This window comes from Zonotrichia leucophrys, unplaced genomic scaffold (genome assembly GCF_028769735.1).
Source record: "Zonotrichia leucophrys gambelii isolate GWCS_2022_RI unplaced genomic scaffold, RI_Zleu_2.0 Scaffold_68_246365, whole genome shotgun sequence".
NCBI lineage: Eukaryota > Metazoa > Chordata > Aves > Passeriformes > Passerellidae > Zonotrichia > Zonotrichia leucophrys.
The window spans coordinates 46173-69498 of NW_026992273.1; the positions used below are offsets into that span (position 1 = coordinate 46173).

Below are 23326 nucleotides of genomic sequence, written 5' to 3' on the forward strand. Positions count from 1 at the left end.
ATCAGAATATACGCTATGGATGAAAGCCTGGCAGGATTGACTTACCAACCTCCTTCCGACTTTATGGGACAATGAAGAAACAGCAAATGATGAAGGTGACAAACCCTTTTATATAGAACATCGTGGGAGGGAGGGTGAGTGGGAGCAACCCACAGCTCAGGCTGAAAAAAATCCCTCAAGCAGTTGTAGAAATAATTAAAATAGAGGCAGAAAAAGCTTTTAACCTCCTACCCACTAAAGATCCTTTGCCCAGTCTTGTCTCCTTAAAACAGTGACCTGATGAGGCATTTCTAGATTTTTAGACAGAGTCAGAGAAGTGATAGGAAGGGGAATCCCTGGACCAGATGCCCAAGATGACGTCATCATAGACCTCCTAACCGAAGGTGCCCATGAAGACTGCTAAAGAGTCATCCTCAGTCTTCCCTCATCACCACCACCATCACTTGCCTTAATCATGGAAGAATGCACCAGGAAGGCGAGAGTCCCTCAAGTAGAAGAACCGAAAAAGTCACCAACACTCAACTACCTTCCATCTCACCACGGGTGTCAAAACTATATCCCTGCTTTCACTGCAGGCAGAAAGGACGTTTTATAAGGGACTGTCCCTATCTGGGGAGAACCCCCCCGATTCCACCAAGAAGGGAGTAGGGAAGGGAGCATGATGAAAATAGACAACAAAAAACCTAGCGCCTGAGCACGATTCTGCTCCACGCAATGAAATAAATGGGGCAGGGCGCGAGGATGATGATGATGATTGTGCACCATATCATATTAATACCCAATCTGTGATGTTTACCGACTCTAGCTGGAAAGTACTTTATGTGGACCCAGAGCTGGAAATCACATTCTGCAAATGGGTCCAGTCTCGCTATGGGCGGGGATGTGAGTATCTTGCCATAGGGGACACAAAGCATACATCCTGTGAGATCGAGATTGCACCGGGACTTCTACCACCTATCATGGAGTGTCTTGTTCTCATGGCACGCTGTGTCCATCCCCCTCTCTTCCTACCAAAGGGCCAGGTCATCGCCCAGGCCATTCCAGTGCCACAGTGTTTATGGGACGAACTGGACCTTTCAGTTTATTATACTGAAGTAGTAGGAGAGGAGAAGCCCCTCATATGGTGCAGCCTTAAAAGTGAGGGGCACAATGTCCAACTTCAAGGGATGATAGACACCGGGGCAGATGTGAGGGTCTGATACCGAATTTTGCCCCAAAAGGCGAGAATAACTGCCTAAGAGACTCAAGTAAGTCAGCATAGACAGGAGGTATTTTATTACGACGCGTCGGAGAAATCACAAAAGGGATTTCTAGCTATCTCATGACAGAAGCAGGCTTTTATACAGTCTTGGGTGCAGGGTTACATCATATCATATACATAATCATGCATATTCATAAGAGGCGTGGTGTGGGCGGAGCGTGAGCGGAGACATCTATTTTGAGGATTATTCTTGGTGGTCCTTCCGGTGCCTTCATCGCGGGCAAGGGTCTTCTGATGAGTCTTCCTCTTTAAACTTTTGAACTCCTATCCTAATATGGTCAATTCCCGGTGTACTTGGCTTGGTTCCCATGGCTTGGCACGGCTCTTAGGGTCAGTTTGACATTGTTAGCTCTGATCATGCTTAGCTCGTCAATTCCCTTATCCCTATCTCTCTTTATTGTTTGCCCTGCTTACCAAACTTCAAACAGAAGGATCCACCAGGATTGCTTCCGGATTAATGAATAACCTGTCATACAGCATTATCAATAATTCCAGGATTGCTTCCGGATTAATGAATAACCTATCATACAGCATCATCAGCAATTCCTGAATGTGGATGGGGGCGAATCCCCTTGTACCTAACATGAGACCACCCGCCGGTGATATGGGATATGGCTGTAGTGTTAGGGGTCGCGTGAGTAGCTAATAGGATGGGAATGGGATAGGACTGCTCAGGGTTGATTTTCAGTCTGTGGCTCTGCCTAAGCATTTTGATAACAAAGTTATGTTCTTGTGCAGTAGTAAAATGCTGATCGGATGGGCAGTTTGGGGCTTCAGGTCATTCCACCGCACAAATGGCCATCACAATGGGAATTGCAGGACATGGACTGCAAGGTTTTAGGTGTAGGGGGCACACAATTTGCGAAACAATCAAAGATCATCATAAACTATTCAGGGCCTGACAGGCAATTGGCAAATATACCCCCATTCGTGCTGAACACCAAGTTTACCTTATGGCGGAGAGATTGCATGTCCCAATGAGGGGCCAAATTAGAGCTGCTGACCCCTCAGGGTTATTAACAGCAGCCACTGAGAAAGAGCACCCTACTCAGAAGTTAGATTGGCTAAGTGAAACACCAGTCTGGGTAGATCAGTGGCCACTCAGTAAACAGAAATTAAAAGCACTCAATAAACTTGTGGAGGAACAGTTGGTCAAAGGACACATCGTAGAGACCAGCAACCCTTGGAACTCCCTGGTATTCGTAATCAAAAAGCCGGGGAAAGACAAGTGGCGATTCCTTCACAACTTGAGAAAAATTAATGATGTAATTGAGGACATGGGGTCTCTCCAGCTGGGTATGCCATCCCCATCAATGCTCCCTCAAAACTGGCAATTGGCAGTCATTGACATTAATTTTTCCAAATTCCCCCACACCCAGCCGATGCACCGCATTTTGCCTTCTTGGTTCCTTCCATCAACCGAGAAGCCTCAATGCGAGGTTACCATTCATGTGTTCTTCTTCAAGGGATGAAGAACTCACCCACCGTCTGCCAATGGTACATTGTCAGTCTTGTCCCCAGTGTGTGCCAAAGCAGGCGAGTGCATCATCTATCATTACATGGATGATGTACTCGTATGCGCCCCCGACAACAACACACTCACACAGGTTCTTGATGATACTGTTATTGCTTTGTCAGCAGCAGGATTTGAGTTAAATCATGAAAAAGTGCAGAGGCTTCCACCCTGGAGATATTTAGGCCTTGAAACCACCAACCACACAATAACACCACAGCAGTTGGTGATCAAAGATGAGCCCAAAACCCTGTGAGATCTCCAACAACTGTGTGAAACCTTAAATTGGGTGAGACCCTGCTTGGGCCTAACCACAGGTGAACTGTCTTCTCTTTTTGATTTGTTAAAAGGGGGTATCATGGTTTGATGCTTTTCAAACCAGGATACTGGGGGAGGAGATGGATGCCCCGAGGACATTAAACCAAGAGGCACAGGCTGGGCTAGAAAGGATCCAATTAGCGTTGGAAAGTTGGCAGGCCCACCGCTGCTGCCCCGAACTCCCTTACAAATTCATCATTTCAGGAAAACTGCCACACTTGCATGGGTTGATTTTTCAGTGGAACAGAGGTCAAAAGGACCCCCTCTTGATTATAGAGTGGGTGTTGCTTCACCACAGTCTGCCCAAAAGCATCACTTGGCCACAAAACTCATGACCCAGCTCATTTGAAAGGCCAGGGCACGTGTGTGGTTGCTTGCGGGGTGTGATTTCACATGCGTTCACGTACCAATTCGGCTGTCCACCGGAAGATTAAATAATGAGACTTTGGAATACCTACTGAGAGAAAATGAGAACCTTCTGTTTGCCCTAGACAGTTACGCTGGGAAATTGACCATTCACCAACCAGGTCATAAACTGTTTAATAGCAAATTCCATCTAATGCCAAGAGAAATTCAAAGTCGTAAGCCCCTCAAGGCTCTAACCATTTTCACCGACACGTCCGGGGGTTCCCACAGGTCTGTAATGACTTGGAAAGACCCCCAGACTCAGCGGTGGGAAACCGATGTTAAAATCATTGAAGGCTCCCCTTAAGTAGCTGAATTGGATGCTATCGTTAGAGTCTTTGAGAAATTTCCTGAACCTATCTATTAACATCGTAACTGATTTGGTTTACGTGGCAGGGGTGGTATCTAGGGCTGAGCACATGGTGCTCAAAGAAGTCTTGAATCCGGTGATTTACAAGCTGCTCTCAAGATTATTACAGCTGGTTTCCCACTGAGAGCAACCTTTTTACATCATGCATTTCAGATCACACTCTGATTCCCCAGGTTTCATCGCAGAAGGCAACCTCAGAGCTGATGCCTTGGCCGCACCGTTGCAACTGGCTGACCAAGGAAACGACTTCCATCGAGCCAAAATTAGCCATCAGCAGTTCCATCAGAATGTTTCTGGTCTGGCCCGCCAATTCCATCTACCGTGTGACCAGGCCAGAGCAATCGTGGCCACATGCCCACAATGCCAGGGGTCCACATTACCATCACTGGGGGCAAGGGTAAACCCCAGAGGTCTCCAAAGTTGTGAAATCTGGCAGACTGATGTAACCCATGTACCCCAATTTGGCAGATTTAAATATGCCCATGTTAGTGTAGATACCTTTTTTAGTGCAGTCTATGCCTCAGCCCACACAGGGGAGAAGGCTATGGATACACATAATCACATGATACAGGCCTTCTCCGTGTTGGGGATTCCAAAAGTCATTAAAACCAACAATGGGCCAGACTATGTCTCCAGGGCATTCAGTAATTTCCTGCTTGAATGGGAAATTGAACATCAAACTGGAATTCCATACTCCCCCACTGACCAAGCAATAATAGAAAGAATTCATCAAAACCTGAAACAAACCCTAGAACGCCAGAGGGCTGACACCAAGCTATTATCTCCCCAGCTCAGGCTTTCAAAGGCACTGTTCACCCTTAACTTCTTGAACTGTTCCTTTGAAAGTCTAAACCCACCGGTAGTGAGACACTTTAATAAAAATCCCATGATAAAGTTCAAAAGAAACCCGCCAGTGCTAATAAAAGATCCTGAGTAACAGCAAATCCAAGGGCCCTTCGACCTAATCACTTGGGGGCGTGGGTACGCTTGCGTGTCCGCACCCTCTGGTCCGAAGTGGATCCCATGAAAATGGGTTAGGCCATACCTATTAACAGAAAATGACCACCAAACTATCACCCTGTCACCGTTGGAGGACCCAGCCAATGTGGCTGTAGCCTCCAACCTAAAGAAGAAAAAGGAACAAGAACACTCAGAACTCCCATATCTCTTTTCTTTATTCCCTGATGAAAGTTGTTAAATTTCCCTAATGTGTTTTCCTTCTTTTATGTTCAAGTGACATCTGTACCAGACAACATGTGGAAATAGCTGATCATGTTACTCCTGGTGTTCCTGCAGTCCCAGAATTTCAAGGTGTGGATTGTCCCTCAACCGAAGCAAAATGTATGGGTAACCCTTGCTCATGTGCTACAGTGAGACCATCAACGTCTATCAATGGCCTCAGCCGATAACCCGATGTCAACCTGCCTAGTAGGGGTCACATTTTGATTAGATCAATACCCTTCACATCTCTAGTCCCTTGTAAACAGTACAAACCAAAATCCTCCCCCAAATCTCAAAAAATACCTCGTTATTAACAATCCTTTGGTTTTGTGGAGCAAATGGTCCTCCAGTCTGCCCCAACTGGAAAAGGAGCCCATAGAATTTGAGTTGTTAGTTTCAACAATAGTCCCTTTTTGTATTAATTTCCCTTATAAGCCTGTTTTCACCACGAAACTTATATTTCCATTAAGGTTTATCATAAAGAATTCCAAGCAGCCCTGTGGTGTAAATCTATTATCCAGTTACCTCTCACCTATTCCTGTGGGTGCCTCGCACCCCTGAAACTCCCAAAATGAATCTTCTTTATTTGTGGGCAAGGAGCCTGGGTGGGGATCCCCTCTCGTCTTATAGGAGGTCCTTGTACCCTTGGTCAGCTGTCCCTGTTTTGCCCCCACTAAACCCAAACTGTTAATTGGAAATCTAAATTAAATAATTCGGTCCCTCAAAAAGTTAAATGCAGCACAATACAATTAGATGAAAACTGCCATCCTAAAGTAGAAATTTGCTCCAAAAAAACAAAAACAGCTGTGTCTATATTTCTACCGTGGGTAGCAGCTGCAAAAGCACTCCGGGAATTGGGACATCTCGAGTGCTGGGTGGTAAAACAGGCCAACTTAACATCGACAGCGATCAGCGACCTCCTAGAAGAAGAAGAGGTGACAAGGAAGGCGACTTTACAGAATTGGGCAGCCATTAATTTTTTGTTGCTGACACATGGGCATGGGTGCCAAGAGTTTGAGGGACTGTGCTGCTTCAACATCACTGACAAAAGCCAAAGCATCCATGCCTTGATCAATAAGATGAGAGACCTTGTGCAAGTGATGAAAGAGGACACCGGGAACTGTTTTTCTAACATCTTTAAAGAATGGGGTTTGTCCAGATGGATGTCATCTGTCATCAAAGACATTTGTTTAGTTGTTTTAATTGTTTTTAATTTCTGTTGTTATTGGCATTTGTAAAAAACTGTTTGTTAAAACTGTTACCAGCTCCAGCCAAGAACCTTTTCCCTCTCAGTGATGGTGGGAAGAATCTGGAGTTTAGTTAACTGCCACTGCCATCACCCCCACAACGCTATCATAAAAATTAAATAAAAAAGGGGGAATTGTGGTTGTTGCAGTGTGCTGTAATAGCCTGTTTTAAACTTCCGGGTCCCTTCCCCAGGTGTGCCAATACCCCTCTTCCCCTTCCCCCCTCGCCCCCTGCTGGGCTGTCAATCAGTTTTAACATCCCAGCAAGGCGTCGTGTGGTTCGTCACTTTCAAAGGATGCCCCTCAGGCCCAGAGGTCATTGGCCTGTCTAGCTGTCATCCTCCCCTGAGACCCCGCCCCTCCCACCTGGTTGGTGGCTCACCTGTCCCCTCCCCTTCCCCTGCCCCGGGAGCTTAAAAGGTGAATCAGGCCATGCGATCGCGATTCTGTTGGAGCTGTTACTACGATTCAGACCTGTGTCACCATGGAATAAAGCTCTGGATATCAAACCCTCCAGCAGAATCCGTCTCCTTTGTCTTCACCTTTGCCTGAAGCCTTCTTCCTGAGGTAAACGGAGTTCCTAACAAGCCTGGACTTGTTCAGCTGCTCAGCTGCAACTACCAGCAAGCTAAAGGTGTCTCTGGGGTGATACACCACAGCTGCCGCCTTTGGCCTAGCAGCAAGGGTCAGACTGGCCCATGCACAATCTACTTGGTAATGTTGGGAATCATATTCCAATATGTGGTAGTGGGGATTTGGGGATCTCTCCCTACCTGTGTCAATTTTGAGATGTTTGGTCTATGTCTGGGGTTGTTTGTTCCATGTCAGTTAGAATAATTCCACATTTTTCCCTGTTTCTCCCCAAAGATCCCGCATCTCTCCTGCCAGCTCTAAGACATTCCAGGAAATCTGTTAGGACATTGAGAACTCAGAATTGTTTGCATTTTGAAAATTGTCTAATAGGCGCTTTTGATTGCTTTTGTTATTTTGTGTTGATTCAATTGGTTCTTCAGAGAAACTTTCGTAATATAAAAAAAAGGGGAGTTGTGAAGGCCCTGGGGGGGCATCCCCTAAGTTACATCCCATTGGCTCCTCCCCCTGTTCCTATGTCTGTTCCTATGTTCCTGAGCCACTCCTTCCCTCTTCCATAATTGGCCCTTATCTTTGTAATGCCCTGAGACCAGGGTCAGCCCCCGGGCCCTTGGAGAGAGAAAGCTGGACCCTCCATGTGTGTGTGTCTGGGATCTGAACATCTCACCACATGGATAAATTAAACATCTGTGGATATTATGCAAAGGCCCTTTTTTGCTTCTTTACCTTGGACTTTACTAGCAGCAATTCAGACTGCTACAGTTCCAGGTGTACTGGATGCCTGTCCTAGGGTGAGTTATGATGCTTGTATCCCCATTCGTGTGTTCTGTTTATGCTGGATATTATGTTCTCTACCTTCAAGTCTGGCTCTGAAGAGTGAATGTTTTCTTTTGTTTTTGCTGCCAGCCACTCCCCCACAGCTGGCGGGACACACAGATGGGGCAGTACATAGTGCTGCTTTTGCTTTTTGCTTGGCTTTTCACTTTGCTCACACTCTTGCTTCTGCTTTCCTCTTGCTTTTTGCTTCTGCTCATTAGTTAGTTTAGCTAAGCAGTCCAAATTTTTCCTGGACTGTTTCTCCTTTCCCCTTTTTTGGACCTACTCAAACCTGCTCCTGACTGGGACCTGGGAAACACCAAGAGTTTACACCTTGTGGCTGCAGCAGCTACCCCAGCACCGGAGGGACTGAAAACAGAGCGACCACCCCCAAAGAGAGATTTTCTGAATTTGTCGTCTTTTTCAGAGCAGTGAAAGAGTGGTGACATCTGGTATTGTTCATTTTGTGTGCTGGGGGGTGCTGTGCCTTTTAAATAAACAGGTTCTTTCCACTTCTCTCGGAAGAATCCTTCCCAAACTGGTTGGGGGGAGGGGCCGTGTGGGTTTGCTTTCTGGAGGGGCCCCCTTTTGGAGGTTTTCTCCCAAATTTGCCCTAAACCAGGACAATTCTCCAGGCAACAACAGACAGAACAAGAGAACACAGTCTCAAGCTGCGCCAAGGGAGATACAGGCTAGAATTAAGGAGGAAGTATTTTACAGAAAGAGTGGTCAAATACTGGAATCATCTACCCAGGGAGGTGGTAGAGTCACCATCCCTCGAAGAGTTTAAAAAAAGACTGGATGTGGCACTTGGTGCCATGATCTAGTTGAGATGTTAGAACATGGGTTGGACTCGATGATCTTAAAGGTCTCTTCCAACCTAGAATTTCTGTGATTCTGTGAATTCCCCTCCAGGTAAAAGCAAACTGTGGCCTGCACTCTGCTGCTAAAGGAATGGAGAAAAACACATTAGCAATGTCAGTGGTGCACCACTTTGCCGCCTTGGATTCCAGTTCATACTGAATTTCCAGTATGTCTGGCACAGCAGCACTCAGTGGTGACTTGACTTTGTTCAGGCCACGATAGTCCACTGTCAGTCTCCACTCTTCACTGGACTTATGCATTGTCCAGAGAGGGCTATTGAAGGGTGAGTGACTCTTGCTAAACACTCCCTGGCTCTCCAGTTCATTAATCATCTCATGGATGGGGGTCACAAAGTCCTGATTAGTGTGATATTGTTGACAGTGCACCATTGTGGTAGCAATTGGTACATGTTGTTCTTTGACCCTCAGAAGTCCCACAGCAGAAGGGTCCTCTGAGACACCAAGAAAGGTATCTAGCTGTCTAATTTTCTCTGTCTCCAAAGCAGCTATCCAAAAAGGCCAATAATGCTTTTTCGGGCCCTTGAAATACCCTCTCCTTAGGTTATCTGTGCCAAGGATGCACACGGTCTATGGGCAAGTCACAGTGGGGTGTTTTTGCCATTTGTTCCCTGTCAGGCTCACTTCAGCTTCCAGTACAGTCAGCTGTTGGGATCCTCCTGTCACCACAGAAATAGAGATGGATTCAGTCCCTACATATCTCGATGGCATCAGGGTACTTTGTGCACCGGTGTCAACTAAAGCCTTTTACTCTTGTGGATCTGATGTGCCAGGCCATTGGATCCACACAGTCCAATAGATTTGAATGTCCGTTTCCTCCATCTGGCCAGAGGTCTTTAGTCCTGGTCATAGTACTTGTTGCTCATTTTTTGTACATATGACCTGGATGTCTTTTCAAGAGGATCACAAGTGACATTAGCCCTCTGTATTGGGTCTGACTGAGATAGAGTTCATTTTTCCTTAGCACCCCTCACAGTTCTGTGCTTTGCATTGGTAGTGTTTTGGCTACTGCTGAACAATGCTGTCCCTCTAACATTCCTTCCCCCCCATCAAGGGGCTGGGAATAGGTGTGGCAGCAGCTCTCTGGCCACAGAGAAAGAGACAACTTTCCCAGGCATCGTCCTGGGGAAAAGTCTGAGAAGATCAGAGAAAAGAATGAGAAACAATTCTTATCTTCATTTGCTGCACCTGTTGTTGTGCACATGTGGAATGTGTTAAGGAGATTTGTTTACCAAAGGGTGGTTTCTTATTTAGCCAATGGTGATGGTGTTTGGATTGGTGGACCAATTAGGTCCAGGTGTGTTGTAACTGTCTATAAAAGCAATGGGTTTCTTAATAATGACAATATATAATAAAGAGATTGATCAGCCTTCTGTGAATCATGGAGGCAATGCTAATTATTACCTGGTCAGGGACGCCCTGCGGTGACAAGTGGGCAAGATTCTGGGCGGGGACGTAACCAGGTAAGCTGACCCAAATTAACCAAAGGGATATTCTATACCATATGATGTCAGCTCAGATATAAAAGCTAAGGTAGGGAAGAGGAATGAGGGGGGCATTTATTTATTTATTTATTTGTGATTCTACAATGTTTGCTTTCCAGAGCAACTGTTGCATGTGTTGAAGCGCTGCTCCCTGGGAAGAGGCTAAACAGTGGCTCACTGATGGGAAGTAGAAATTAACTTTTCCCTTTGCTGATGTGCATGCAAACTTTTGATTGTTTATTTCTTTGCTTTCGTAAACTGCCTTATCTAAACCTCCTAGCTGTTTTCTATCTTATTCTCCCTCCCCTGTCCCACTGGGAAAGGGAGTGATAGAGCAGCTTAGTGGGCACCTGGCCAAGGTCAAACCACTACACCCTCCTCTTCTGTCTGAGGACTTGCCCACTGGAAACTGGAGCAGCATTTATCTTTGAAGGATTTCTTGCAGTGCTTGTTCTTACTCTCAGCTCACATCCCCATGCTGTTAGGGCAGAGGTGGGTTTTCCATTCCACTTCTTCATGTCCTCTCTGTGGCCATGTAGGTAAGACCACAAGTGACCTTGTGATGTGTACTCTTTCTGTTGAGCAGGGGGGCACTTTCTCCCAATAGCAGAAACTCTTTGTACTAGTAGGGCATGGAACACTTCTTTAAATTGCTGGTAGTCCTCTAAATTGATGGATGTCCTTGGACAGTCTTTACACAGGCAAGACACAAGCCCATATAGGGTAAGAGATACTTTTTTCATATTGCTGGAGTTTGTTAACCAAATTACCCACTCTTTGTTCTCTTTCTTTCATTGACATCAATGCCAATAAGTAGATGCATGACAATGGTACTCTCCATAGGAATTTCTGCTTCACAATTTGTGTACACTTGACCATATCTGGATTTATAGGGGATTGCTCATTATTTGAATCCTTAAAGAGTACCTCCAGCACAGCTAATTCTCTCAGATGCTGGATACTTTGTTCCATGGTGTTCCACCTGTCTTGCTGCACTACTAGATCATCCTTGAAAAGCTATCTTTCCCTCAAGCTATACAGGAGCTGCCTTCAGAGGCTGGGTTTCTATTCTTTTTACAATCTCCTGGTCAATGCCCACATCCTGGGACAGGGATCCCAGTTGCTTGGCTTCGCTACCATCTAGTTTCATACTGTGGGCCATGACATCCCAGCATCAGAGCAACCAGGTTACTTGTGGGCTCACCCAACTGGCAGTTGAAATCTTTTTGCATACCTTGCAGCTTACCCAGGAATAGGGATTGTATTATTATCTCTGGCCCTGCCTCTTCCTCCTGCTGTGAGGGCCCTACTTCTTCATCCCTAAAAGAACTGATTTTGTCTTGGCTTTCTTCTTCTGTACAGGGGCAACTGCTAGCAGCACAGGTTGTACCTCTGGTTCAGCTGCAATTTGAGTGGCCATAGTGCCTGTTGGTCTGCTTTCCTCCTCCTCCTCCCCCTGAGGGTGCTGTCTAGTAATGGGCAGTGTCCAATAAATAGTAGCCAGGGTCTAGCACCTTCCATAACTTCGCACCTCTCTAGAACTGCCACAGCATTTTTCTTTCCAATAAACTGCCACTATCAGGGTCCTGTAGTTGTTCAGGGGTGAACTTCCAAACCATTAGAGCAGAATAGTCCTTCAAAAGCTGGCTGATTTTCTCCCACCTTCCATGCCATTCATGATTATCCACCCTCAGGGCAGATCTCTGAAAGACCCTCCTAAAAATCTCTTGTAACTAAACATGATATGGACCTCACTGAGGTGACCTGGCAAACATAGCAACAAGAACATGCTTTCCTTAACACCCAAAAGGAATTCAAAATTCTCAAAACCTGTTGTAACAGGCCTGAAGGAGGAAAAGGAGATGAAAAGCTGTCCTCCCCTGTTCCCCCCCACAGGCTGGGTATGATTATTAAAGGACTCCTAGTAGTAGCATGCAAGGTGGTAAAGGCAGAAGGGAAGCACTGAAGACACATCTCAAATGACCCTCATTGCCTTTGATGTTCTGTCATAAACCAATATCACACAGTACATCAACAAAACACTCCTGATCCCTCTCCTTGTTCTGAAAATCATAATGAGGAGCACATGTTGCATATACGGGAATATATACAGGGTTAGGTGCCACAACCACATGAACAGACCAAGCAACATTGTGACCAGTGGCTCTGAACCTAATACAACAAATGCTTAGATCAAATTTGGTTCCAACCCAGTCTGGTAAGATCTGTTGTTATCTCAATCCTTTGAGCCCCAAGTTGGGCACCAAATAAGGCTGTCATGGTTTAGGAATGATATTCCCCAATTTAGTGCTCCCACTGAAACCATGCACTGCTCGCTCACTCCCCCCTTTCCCCTGGGGCAGGCTGGAGAGGAGAATTGGAAGCACAAAAGGTAAAGATCACGGGTTGAGATAAGAACAATTTACTGGAAACAACAGTGAAATAAGGAAACAAATAGTAATAGCAACAATATTAATAGCAGAAGTGTATGAGGGAGGTGAACAATTCACACAGGATTTGTTCACCACACAGAGCCTGGCACCCACCCACCACACTACATGACCCCAAAAGGACCCCTTCCCCTGTTCCCAGAAAATGACATGAGGTTGTAAAGAATAACCTCTGTGTGCTAGCCATGCCCCCTCCTGGCTACTGCAAAAATTAACCCTGTCTTGGCCAGAACCAGGACAGGAAGATATTCCTACTTTATGCATTTAAATCAGGCATCTCAGCCAACAGCCTAGGTTCTCTACCAAAAAGCAATTCAGAGCCCCAAATTCAGACTTTACCTCTCTGTTCTGATTATATGGGTAGTCTAAAATTAAACTATTTATGCTGCTTGCCTGCAATCAGTCTCAAGGAGGTTAAAAGTCCTGATTAAGCACAATGTCCTGAATAAGAGCAGGAAAACACCACAGCTCTCACTGCTCTAGAATTATGTAACAGCACCTGAAAGCCAAAGTACTCTGCAAGATGCTTAAGTAACAGCAGAGAATTCATGTTGCAGAGAGCTTACCACCTAGATAGGAAACATGCACTAAAGTAAGGGGGAAATACACAGAGAAAATGTTCTACTATCAGTTCTCACAATTTAAAACCAGAAGAATCCAGGCATTTTACATTGTTCTCAAAACCTCAGCCCTGAAACAATATCAAAATGAAATCAGGTTTTTCTTTGGAGGGAAAAGGGTACTTAAATGTTAGCTCAGTGTACCCAACTTGCCAAAAGGCAACTCAAAATTAATTTTTAGGCCTGTTTTTTACACAAACTATCTGACTTTTGATTACTTGGCTTTGGCGATACTATGAAAATCAAGCTCAGACAGAGCTAGTGACAAGAGAGAGATCAGAACCCAGGGTTACAGAATCAAAGTCCAAACTTAAGGTACGAATTACATGTACAGTTTTTCCAGCTTGACAATACAGATAAGCAGATGGCTACCCATTCTTTAAGCATCTCCATTTGAGTACTTCCGGCTTGGTAACTATTTTATTTTACAAAACAGCCTCACTGAAAAAAAATTCACTTTTCATATGTACTTCGGATATCAGTACTTTGGCAGAAGAGAAGAGGGATGAAGTTGCATTCCTTATGTACCACAGGCATTCTGCATTAAGATGCTTGAGCAGGCACTGGTGTTGGAGAATTTTGTTCAGACATGGCTTATAGGAAAAGGCCATGAGCACATACAGCTGGTTAAAAAGTAAAAGGCAGCTGTAAGCAGCAAGTTCTCAGGCTTTTTCCTTAAAAACAATAAACACTATGTCCTTGAGTAAAGTGATGAGAAAAACATGGTGGAAAACATGGAGGCCTTGAGAATGGTCAATAACAAGTCAACAACAGGATGAGAAAAACAAGTATTAGCCTCAACAAGAAACCACAGGTACTGACAACAAAGGAGGGGTTGGTGTGTAATCTGTAACCAATGATGAGCTCAGGATTTGCAATATGTATGAGCTTAATTAACACTACTATAAAAGTGAGTAAGCTGGATCAATAAATCTGAGATCAATGCTCATCAATTGTTGTGGTGTGTTTTTAGCTTCCGGGTCCCTTTCTCAGGTGTGCCAATATTCCCTTCTCCCTTCCCCCTCGCCCCTTGCTGAGTGTGCCCTGTCAATCAGGCTAACATACCAGCAAGGCGTCGTGTGGTTGGTCCCTCAGGCCTGGGGGACATTGGATAGGTGTCCCTAGTCCCTTGAGACCCTGCCCCTTTCACCTGGTTGGTAGCTCACCTGTCCCCTCCCCTTCCCCTGTCCCGGAGCTTAAAAGGTTAATCAGACCATGCGGCCTCCATTCTGGTTGGAGCAGTTGCCCCGGTTCAGACCTCTGTAACCATGGAATAAACATCTGGATATAACCCTCCAGCAGAATCCTCTCCTTTTTTCTCTTCACCATCGCCAGAAGCTCTCTCTCCTGAGAAAACGGAGTCCCTGACAAGCCTGGACTTGCTCAGTGCCCTGCTGCAATCTCCGGCAGCCGAGGTATCTCTGGGGTAAAGCACCACAGAAGCCACCTTTGGCTCAGCAGCGAGCACCACACTGACCCAGGCACAATCTAACTGGTAATATTGGGATTCCTATTCCAATAATCAATCAGGATGTGATTGTCTCCCTTCACTTTCCTCACACTGGTCAGATTTTGAAGAGCAGAACAGCAGTGGGATAAGTCAGAAAGGCACTGGATTAAGAAACAGGAGTAGGTAAAGTTACTCAAGAACTGACAAAAGAATTTAAATGAAATACAGGCAATCAAATGTTTCAAGTGCAGATAAATTCCCTTGTGCCACTAAGCCATGGCTGAAACAGCAATTGCAGGAGACAATATCTTAGTGGTACTAACAGAAGTTAAAAAAAACTACCTACATAGACTGAGATGGTCTTGCATGCAGGCAGCACCACAGGTCCACAGATAATGTCTGCAGTGTCCTTGTCTACTTGGAAGTGCCCACCAAAAAAGAGTGGGTACAGTCGAGGTTATTAATTACAATATTCAAGGCAAAGCAAGTAATTTTGCTGTAACTGAAAGAACACATCCAGAAATCCACAGTAAGGGGACTACAGAATAAGCCATCCAACTGATTCAAGTTGCAAACTGCTCATAAATGCGATGGGAGTCTTTCACCCAGACAAGTTGCTCTTATAGGTTTCATAGGTGAAAGTAATCATCTGAGCTAGTAGGATGCAATTTGATTGTGGTAGGAAAAAGCAACTGCTTTAATAAATTTGATCAAGAGTAGAAATCTGTACTGCTAAACACACATAGATCCAGAACCTGCACAACAGCTGTATGAGAAGTGATTTCAACATCTAAACTATACCTTTCCAGCCACAACATGCAGGAGAGTTGTGCCATTTATTTGGGTGGGTTAGAATAACTCCTAACCTTCAACAGAAAATACAGACAGCAATTAATAAAAACCCAACCATCATGGGAATTAAAAGTTTTATTAGTGTATTCACATGTTAGGCAAATGCAACACGCATGAAGCTTATTTCTTAGGTTCACAAGTTCTACCAATACATAGTCTAGTGGTAAAACTAGCATAAATTGGTAACTTCTTTGCCAATTTTTGAAAGGTGTCCGTCCCACTTTTTCAAGGCTTGATTTTTGGTATTGCTTCTACACCCTAGTCATTTTGGCATAAAAATATCCATCACTATTGTCAATTCAGTTAAAAGATTAAAAGCTGTAACACTGGCCCCATTTTTGTTCTAAAAGCTATCACTAGCTGTACTTACAAAGTACAGTACTAGTGTAATGGATGAAACAATGGGAAAGAGACAAAGACAATCCCGCTACTGCCACAATAACAAAAGAATGACAGACAGCTAGATCACAAAGCTCATTAGTAAGATATATATTTTTCAAGTCAGAATAACCCTTCTATATAGCTTCCCAACCCATCCCCAACCCAGACTTATTTGTAGAATATATTTCAGAATATTTTTATTATGGTGCAGCTGTAGTGTCCAAGGGTTCACAATAACATGCACTGTCACAAAGAACCTAGAAGTTCTCCTTTGCTAGTCATACCTCAGCAACCACTATCCTAGAGGTTTTGCAAAAGCAACTACTTTTAATAAAAAGACCCATTAGGACATAATGAATGTGTATGATCTGGTATACAAGTAAGCTATACAAAGCCACACAGATCAGAAATTTAAAATCTGTTACTGAAATATATTAAGAAGATGCATCTATTTAAAACCTATATGAAAGAGTAGTTTACCTTGGGAAAGAGTTTTTCAAGGTATTTAGCTCTAAAAACTAAAACCCATGATTTTTAGTGAGATTTGTTCAATGAAAAATACAGATGTAAGGGGTAAGCCAGTAACCTTGTGTACTTAATCCAGTATCCAATGCTATGATAAATTCTCATTCCATGAGAAAAAAACCACTGACTTCAATGATTCAAGATAAACAAAAACGTCTGAAATTACACCATTGCCAGCAATAATGCTGGCATCAGATTCATCAACTCAGATGGGTAGGGAAAAGTAGATTCTCAGTGTGATACATACTTGGAATTTATAATATTAATTGATTTAGGCCCTGTTAAGTATATAGTGTCTTAAAATTTCACAGATGAATCTCAAGACATTTCTTTCCAATTGAGGGATTTTCTTTTTCTTTAAGAAGGCAGCAAAAAGTTGAGCTTTTTATATTTAGGACAACTCAAAAATCTGCTTATTTAAAAAAGTATAAAAGAATAAGGGCATAGTCTTGGAATTTTATAAGAGATTTACCCAAATCAAAAAACCCCAAGCAACTATGTATGGGAACTAAAATGTAGAACAGCAGAATACTGCGATATTTGAGATCATGATGCATTACCTGTACATATACTTAGTTATTCATGTTATTGATAAACCATTAGGACACTCAATTATATACCCAATAAAAACACCATTAAGAGTCTTGAGAACAGTCCCATCTTCTTTCTGAAGAAGGCATTTCTATACACTAAATTTTCATCTAGTAGCAGAGTATAGGAAACAGAATCCACAAGGTGCTTTAATTGCTGAGACCTCAAGTGCTGTTTTTCTTTTTTTTTCTTTTTAAAAAACCTTTTTAGATAGTAAACAGTTCATGGGGACCACACACAAATACTATGACAAACGAGGTTTTATATTGTCTGTTGATTAGCCTTGATAGTTAGCCCACTGGTAACAGAGGAAGGAGTTTTACGACATGCTGGAGCAGCGTACTGAAGGGGAGCCCATCTGAGTCAATACTTTGTCCAGCCATTGTAGAGGTCCATTCAGATGAAGTTCAATCCAGCAAGGAGTGCTTGTTACTGTTTGCCGCCTAGAAAATAAATAATAGGGAAGTCAGAAAGCAGCTTTAGCTACCATAAGATTCTCCATAATATGATCAAATCTGTTTCCATCTGTATCTCATAGACAGAAAGATAAAAATCTACAACCATTACCATAACTGTTACTAAACTTGTTTCAGACAGTCTTTGAAGGAAAAAAAACCCAACAAAAACTCCAAAACACTCCATATCTGTAAGACACATCAATAATTTCTGTAAGACACATCAATAATTAGATGCTTGTCCATAATACATTGAGAATATTCTGCTCTGGAGAAAAAGAGCTTCAGCATTTGCTTCAAGTATGCTTTAAGTACCACACCAAGTGCTTTACATCTAAAAATAAATTCTAAACTGAAGATTGTCCAACCAATGTGGTGTTCATGTCACAGATAGCTGTGTGCAGCTGCATCACAACCTTCAAAGAGTCTGCATGCATAACTGGGTTTGAATTTTGTAGACAATTCCTGAGAAATACAAACTAGAAACCCTTGACTCTGCACTATTAGCATGGTCAAACAGCACAATGCTATGATGATCATAAGGTCTGGCTTTTTTGGAGCAAATGACAAGACAAATGTATAAGGAAACTGCTAGATGTCAGAAACACTGTCAAAACACAGTGTGTGGTTATAATGTGCTAACTGATGATATCTTAAAGGAACAGTAAACTTTTATCTCCAATTTTCTGTAATCTTACATTTCTACATGTGTTTTGCACTGCAACATCCTCACAAAAACAACCAAAGTAAAAATTGTGTTTCCATTGTCTTCAATATAAACTTACCTATAATTTTTCACAATAGAAGCCCTTAATTAAACACCATCTCTCAAGTCTCAGTAAAACTGAAGGGCTGACAATCAAAAAAGTTTCATTCACTCTCCCATATACTGTTGTTTCAGAGACCTGTTGTTCAAAAACTTTCCTTTTCATGCCCAAAGTAAAAAAAATCAGTATCAGACATACTGTGCCTGAAAAATCTTGTTTTTTTCACTATACCTGCTCCAGGCATGGGAATTTTCCCAAACTTGACTGCCAAGACTACTGTTGCTAAAAGAGTTTTTCCTAGTAATTTTAGCTATTCCAAAGTCAAAGCAAGATTAAGATTCAAAGGCAGCAGATTAGTCAGACACAAACCCAGCCCCTTAATTTTTACTGTTGGCACTGCAACCCTTCATTTTAAGGAAATCTATTTATATAAACAGAGGAACTGAAAAGGCAGAAAAATTAAGCTAGAGAGAAGATGAATTTCCAAAGTTGTTGGTGATTTCACATTTTCTAAAAAAAGAAAGCAGCTAGGGTCTGTGCACTTTCAGCACTCTAAAAAACATTGTTTATCTTAGCCCCAAATGTCTGTGCTAAGATAAAGTGATCCAATAGAACAACTTAAATCACAGGAAATAGAATTCCATTTAGTCTCAAATCCTTTCCCAAAGAGGGAAGTTCATTATTTCAATGCTGTTAACTCCCCTACAATGTGTTCCACAACACACTTCCTCAGAATTTTATAACTGGTTCTGTTCAACAACCCTAGCTTTGCACTACACTGGCAGAAGTTGACAAAATAGCAACAGTTGCTTTGCAGCTGTCTCAAAGCTAAAACTCAGCCTCTTCTACCCAGATTTCCAGCTAACATATCACTGTTTGCTGTAATTATATCTCTACTGAACTCTCTTCAGAAGATGATCCTAGACCTGAATAGTTCTTGTGATAACGTGAACACTTGACTGCTGATCTGAACTTCTACAACCATCCTCAATTCTAGCCAACATATGTTGAGCCAAAAGCTATAAACTGTTTTGTCTACCAAGCTTATAAGCGTGGTAAATAAACAAAATGAACCACTTTGCCATACCTGTGCATTTACACACATAGCATAAAATATAAGTAATGCTCTGGCTTTGCCCAGGCCTGTTGTATAAGAAACCTTTTTGACATAATGATGAAGCACAGAAATTTTAACAAGAATGATGGATTTTACAGTGTCTCCTAGTCTATTTTGTGTTTTGGTTTGAAAGACAGGTGTCTGCTAAGGAAGGCAGGAGCCTCCCTTGGAATGGAGAGTGTAAACTCCCTCCCTCCGAATTATTATAATTTTGAAATAAAGGGGCTCTCAGGAAAAGATATGAGGATAGGGATAACAGTTCTTTACTAGTATGTAAAAAAAGGTATAATAGATGATATGTATAAATTCGTGCTGAGGCTACAGTAATCTCGCCTGATGAAAATCCTAATATACACCAAAGGAGGGTTCCAGGAAATTCCCTCTGATGGGATTACAGCGATATGCACCAAAATCCTAGCCTGAATATTAGTCTCCAGAAATGTTGATTCCAGAGGATTATTTGTCTGACCAAATCCCAGTGATATGCATCATCGATAAGATAAATATGTGTCTCCTAGAATGTATATTGAAGGAGATTTTCCTCTAACAAGGCGAGTTATTTACCAGTTTCGGGAAACTCTCAGCAAGAGTGGCAGCAAGAAAGGAAACACTACATAAATATGCTAAAAGGATAAGATCAACGATAAAAAAGCAAGAAACCCTCCCCGGCCACCCTCGGAGCTTGGAAATATATAAAAAAGACTTTGTGAGAGCTGTCTCTTCATGATGCACAGTGGAGAGGAGCCATAGTAGCCCCCCCCCCCCACACGCTGTTAGCCTACTTCAGCACCATCTGATCTTTGCTTGTGGCTTTTTTTTTCAATTGTATTTTAATTATGGAACAAATTCTCCTCATTAATCAAATTGGCTAATTCATTTATAACAAAGGCAAACAAAAGAACAACAACTATGGCATTAACAACAAACAGAACCAGGGATCCAGAAACAGCCTTCTCAGCTGCCAGCACTTTCCCCTTTGGTGCAGTTACTGTCACAGCTGGCAGGAATGAGCAAAAATTCCGGGGTGGTGGACGAGATGTATCAGAAGGTCAGCGGCGATAGCTGGAACTTCAGGATGGCGCAGGCTACAGTGTGGAGAAACCCAGAGGAGTACCAAAGAAACAGCAGGGGTGGGGCAGCGACAGCCTGGCGCTGAGAAGAGCAGGGAGAGACGAAGTTCAGGATTTCCCAGGGCACGAGAGTATATGGTGAAGGTCCCACAGGACTGAGCTCCCCGCAGTAAGCAACAGCCTGGCTGTCCTCCTCCGATGCCAAAGAGCAAGAGAGAGAATCCCCAGCTCCCCAGCCCTCATCATTTACCTGCCTCTATTCTCTTGGTATCTCTGTGGTCCAGTCCCGCCTCCTCCCCCCACCCCCGAGAAAACTTCCAAAAACCAGAGGCGTTCCACTCCTGACATCTCAAGCACCCAGTCATCAGTATTTCTTAGCAACTCAATGGGAAAAAATCCACAAGTAACAAGGAAAGCAAAGGAAAGCAAAGGAAACCCCAACCCCCAATATTTTGACAATTCAGATTACATTAATTTAAATTCAAGGTTGTGTTTGCAGGAGTATTGGAATTAAATACCAGTATAGCCGGATGGAACGTGCCTGGGCTCGTCTGGCTCTTGCTGCTTGACCAAAGGCGGCAGCTGTGGTGGTTTCACCTCAGAGACACCTTTGGCTAGCTGGATGCTGCAGCTGGGCGCATGGGAAAAGTCCAGGCATGCAGGAGCTCAGGTTTACCTCTGGTGGAAAGGCTTTTAGGCGAGGTGAAGGAAAAAGAGTCGGGTTCTGCTGGAGGGTTTCGATCCAGAGCTTTATTCCAGGCACACAGGCCTCTGAATACAGCAACAGCTCCAACAGAACAAAAAAAACCTGCGTGGTTGCTGTGTCTTTTAACCCCAGGGAGAGGGGGAGGGAAGGGGTAGGGATCCCATCAACCAGTTAAGGGGGGGGGGGAAGTCTCAGGGGACAAATGACACCTGGATGGCCCAATGTCCCAAGGGCTGAGAAGCATCTTTTGAACTTCGCCAATCGCCAGTCACACAAAGCCCTTTCTGGAATGCCAAGATTGACAGACAGCACTCAGCAAGGGGAAGGGAGGGGTTATTGGCACACCTAGGGAAAGAACCCGGATGGACAGGCTATTACATCACACTGCAACACAGGAGCAACCTCGTCTTGCTTTAATCACAACTGCAGCATAACTTACAGGTTTTGTGCATCAATACTTTAATAGCATAATTTTAAATAGAGATGTAAAGAAATTAGTTCAGCATTATGCCAGTAATCAGTTTCTGTGGTGTTCTGGCAGTGTTTGCAGTGCAGTTTTTTTAATCCTGTGATCTCTCAACAGACTGCTAACAATCAACATTCTCCCTCCTTAGAAACAAATTTACCAAAGGGCTCCTCACTGTTTTAACTCAGCACTTACACTCCATTCACTTCAAGTTGTCTCCATATAATCTGACTGATAAAGCCCCTTCTGTTCTGATTTGAATATTGTATTTAAGTATGTGTAAATGTACACATACTTCTTTTGAGACAAATCTGAGAGGAATGACGGATTTGTCTTTACAAATGAACTGTGGGTCTGCTGGTAGATAAAACTAGCACTGAGAGATAAAAAAAACAATGGGAAGGATTCCACTGATTGATGAATGGACAAAGATATTTACCTTTGCAAACAAACTGTAGGTTTGCTGATAAATGAAATTAGATATTGAAAGATGAAAGAAACAATGGGGAAAACCCCCAAATTCCATAAGAATTAAAAATTTTAAAAGGAGGATTATACATTAGAGGGAAATCTTGAGTATCAGGCATTCCGGGAAGTCTGTACCTCTCAAGTACCTCAGCCAATGGGGAAAGAGAGAAGGGAAATGCGGCCAGGAAATTAGGATAAAAAGGAGGGTGCGTCCTCTAAAAATTTGAGAGATCCCAGGGGAACCCCCATGGCCTCTCCCTTTATTCGAATAAAGTAAAAGGATTCCTCTGTCTCCTTTTTGGACATAAACCTCTGATGTTTGTGGATTAATTTTCCTGACAACTGGGGCCCCTTTCCAGAATCTTTACACCATCCGGGGTGGTGGGCAGTGAGTGGAGCTGGAGGCGCACCTCACCCAGTTTTGGTGTTCAGCTCCCCTTGGTGGCGGCCGGCACCCAGAGATTGATTGGGTTCCCGAGACTGTCCAGGAGAAAGACGAGTGGCGGACCAGGGGGGGTGCATGAAGAGTCCACAGGGAAAGACCACTGAAAATCTCACCAGTGAGTAAAATGGGATCTTTGGGGAGCAAACTTGGGAGGGCACCCATGGAGGGTAGCACAGGTAAACCTGAGAGGGCATCCCTGGAGGGTAGCACACGTGAATCAAGACACCCATTGAGGGTTGCAAGGGTAAAGCTGGGAAGGGGCCCTGGAAAAGGGATGATGATCCCATAATACCCCCAGAGAGTCCCTTGGGGAGAATGCTGGGGTCTTGGAACAGATTATGTTATGAACAAAAATTCTGTTAATTTCTTTTGTGAGAAAAAGTTACAAAAAGGCAGCCAGATCACTGTCCCTGCCAAAGTTATGCTTGTTTTGTTATTGTAATCACGGGTCGTTGTAGCTAATCGCTCCTTTTGTATTAGCAGAGCCTTGCCCAAGGCTAAGGTGCACTTTTCCCAGAATGGTGAAGAAACCTGAGGGGGGGGGGGGGGGTATGCAAAGTGACTCCAGGACCAGCATGCTGTGGGAGAATACCGCTCCAAACGTACTGAGAAAACCCCCAAAACAACGAGCCACCTAAGAGTTGAGAGACTGGAGTGATGTCTGGACGTGAGGAGCCGAGTGCTGAGCCTGCAGAGACGCTGGAAACCTTCGTTGTTCCTCACCCTGTCTTCGAGAGCCCCCGGGCCAGGTCTGGGAGGAAGCGAGACTCAGACCAAAACAACATCTGAAGGGATCACCATGCCCTAAAGGCTCCCACGAGGACCTGATCCCCAGCTCTGCCCCTAGTGGACAAAG

At 43.8% G+C, this 23326-nt stretch overlaps 1 protein-coding gene across 3 annotated transcripts in view; it reads right to left on the reverse strand.

The window, feature by feature from the left end:
• Positions 1 to 15536: 15536 nt before the first annotated feature.
• The window catches only part of LOC135460627 (mothers against decapentaplegic homolog 2-like), a 96691-nt gene continuing 88901 nt past the window's right edge, over positions 15537 to 23326 (reverse strand). For all 3 annotated transcript variants that reach the window (XM_064737524.1, XM_064737526.1, XM_064737525.1), the window contains one exon: positions 15537 to 17419. In XM_064737524.1, the coding sequence (XP_064593594.1) occupies positions 17296 to 17419 (124 nt within the window). In that variant the 3' untranslated portion in view covers positions 15537 to 17295. The remainder of the gene's footprint in view (positions 17420 to 23326) is intronic.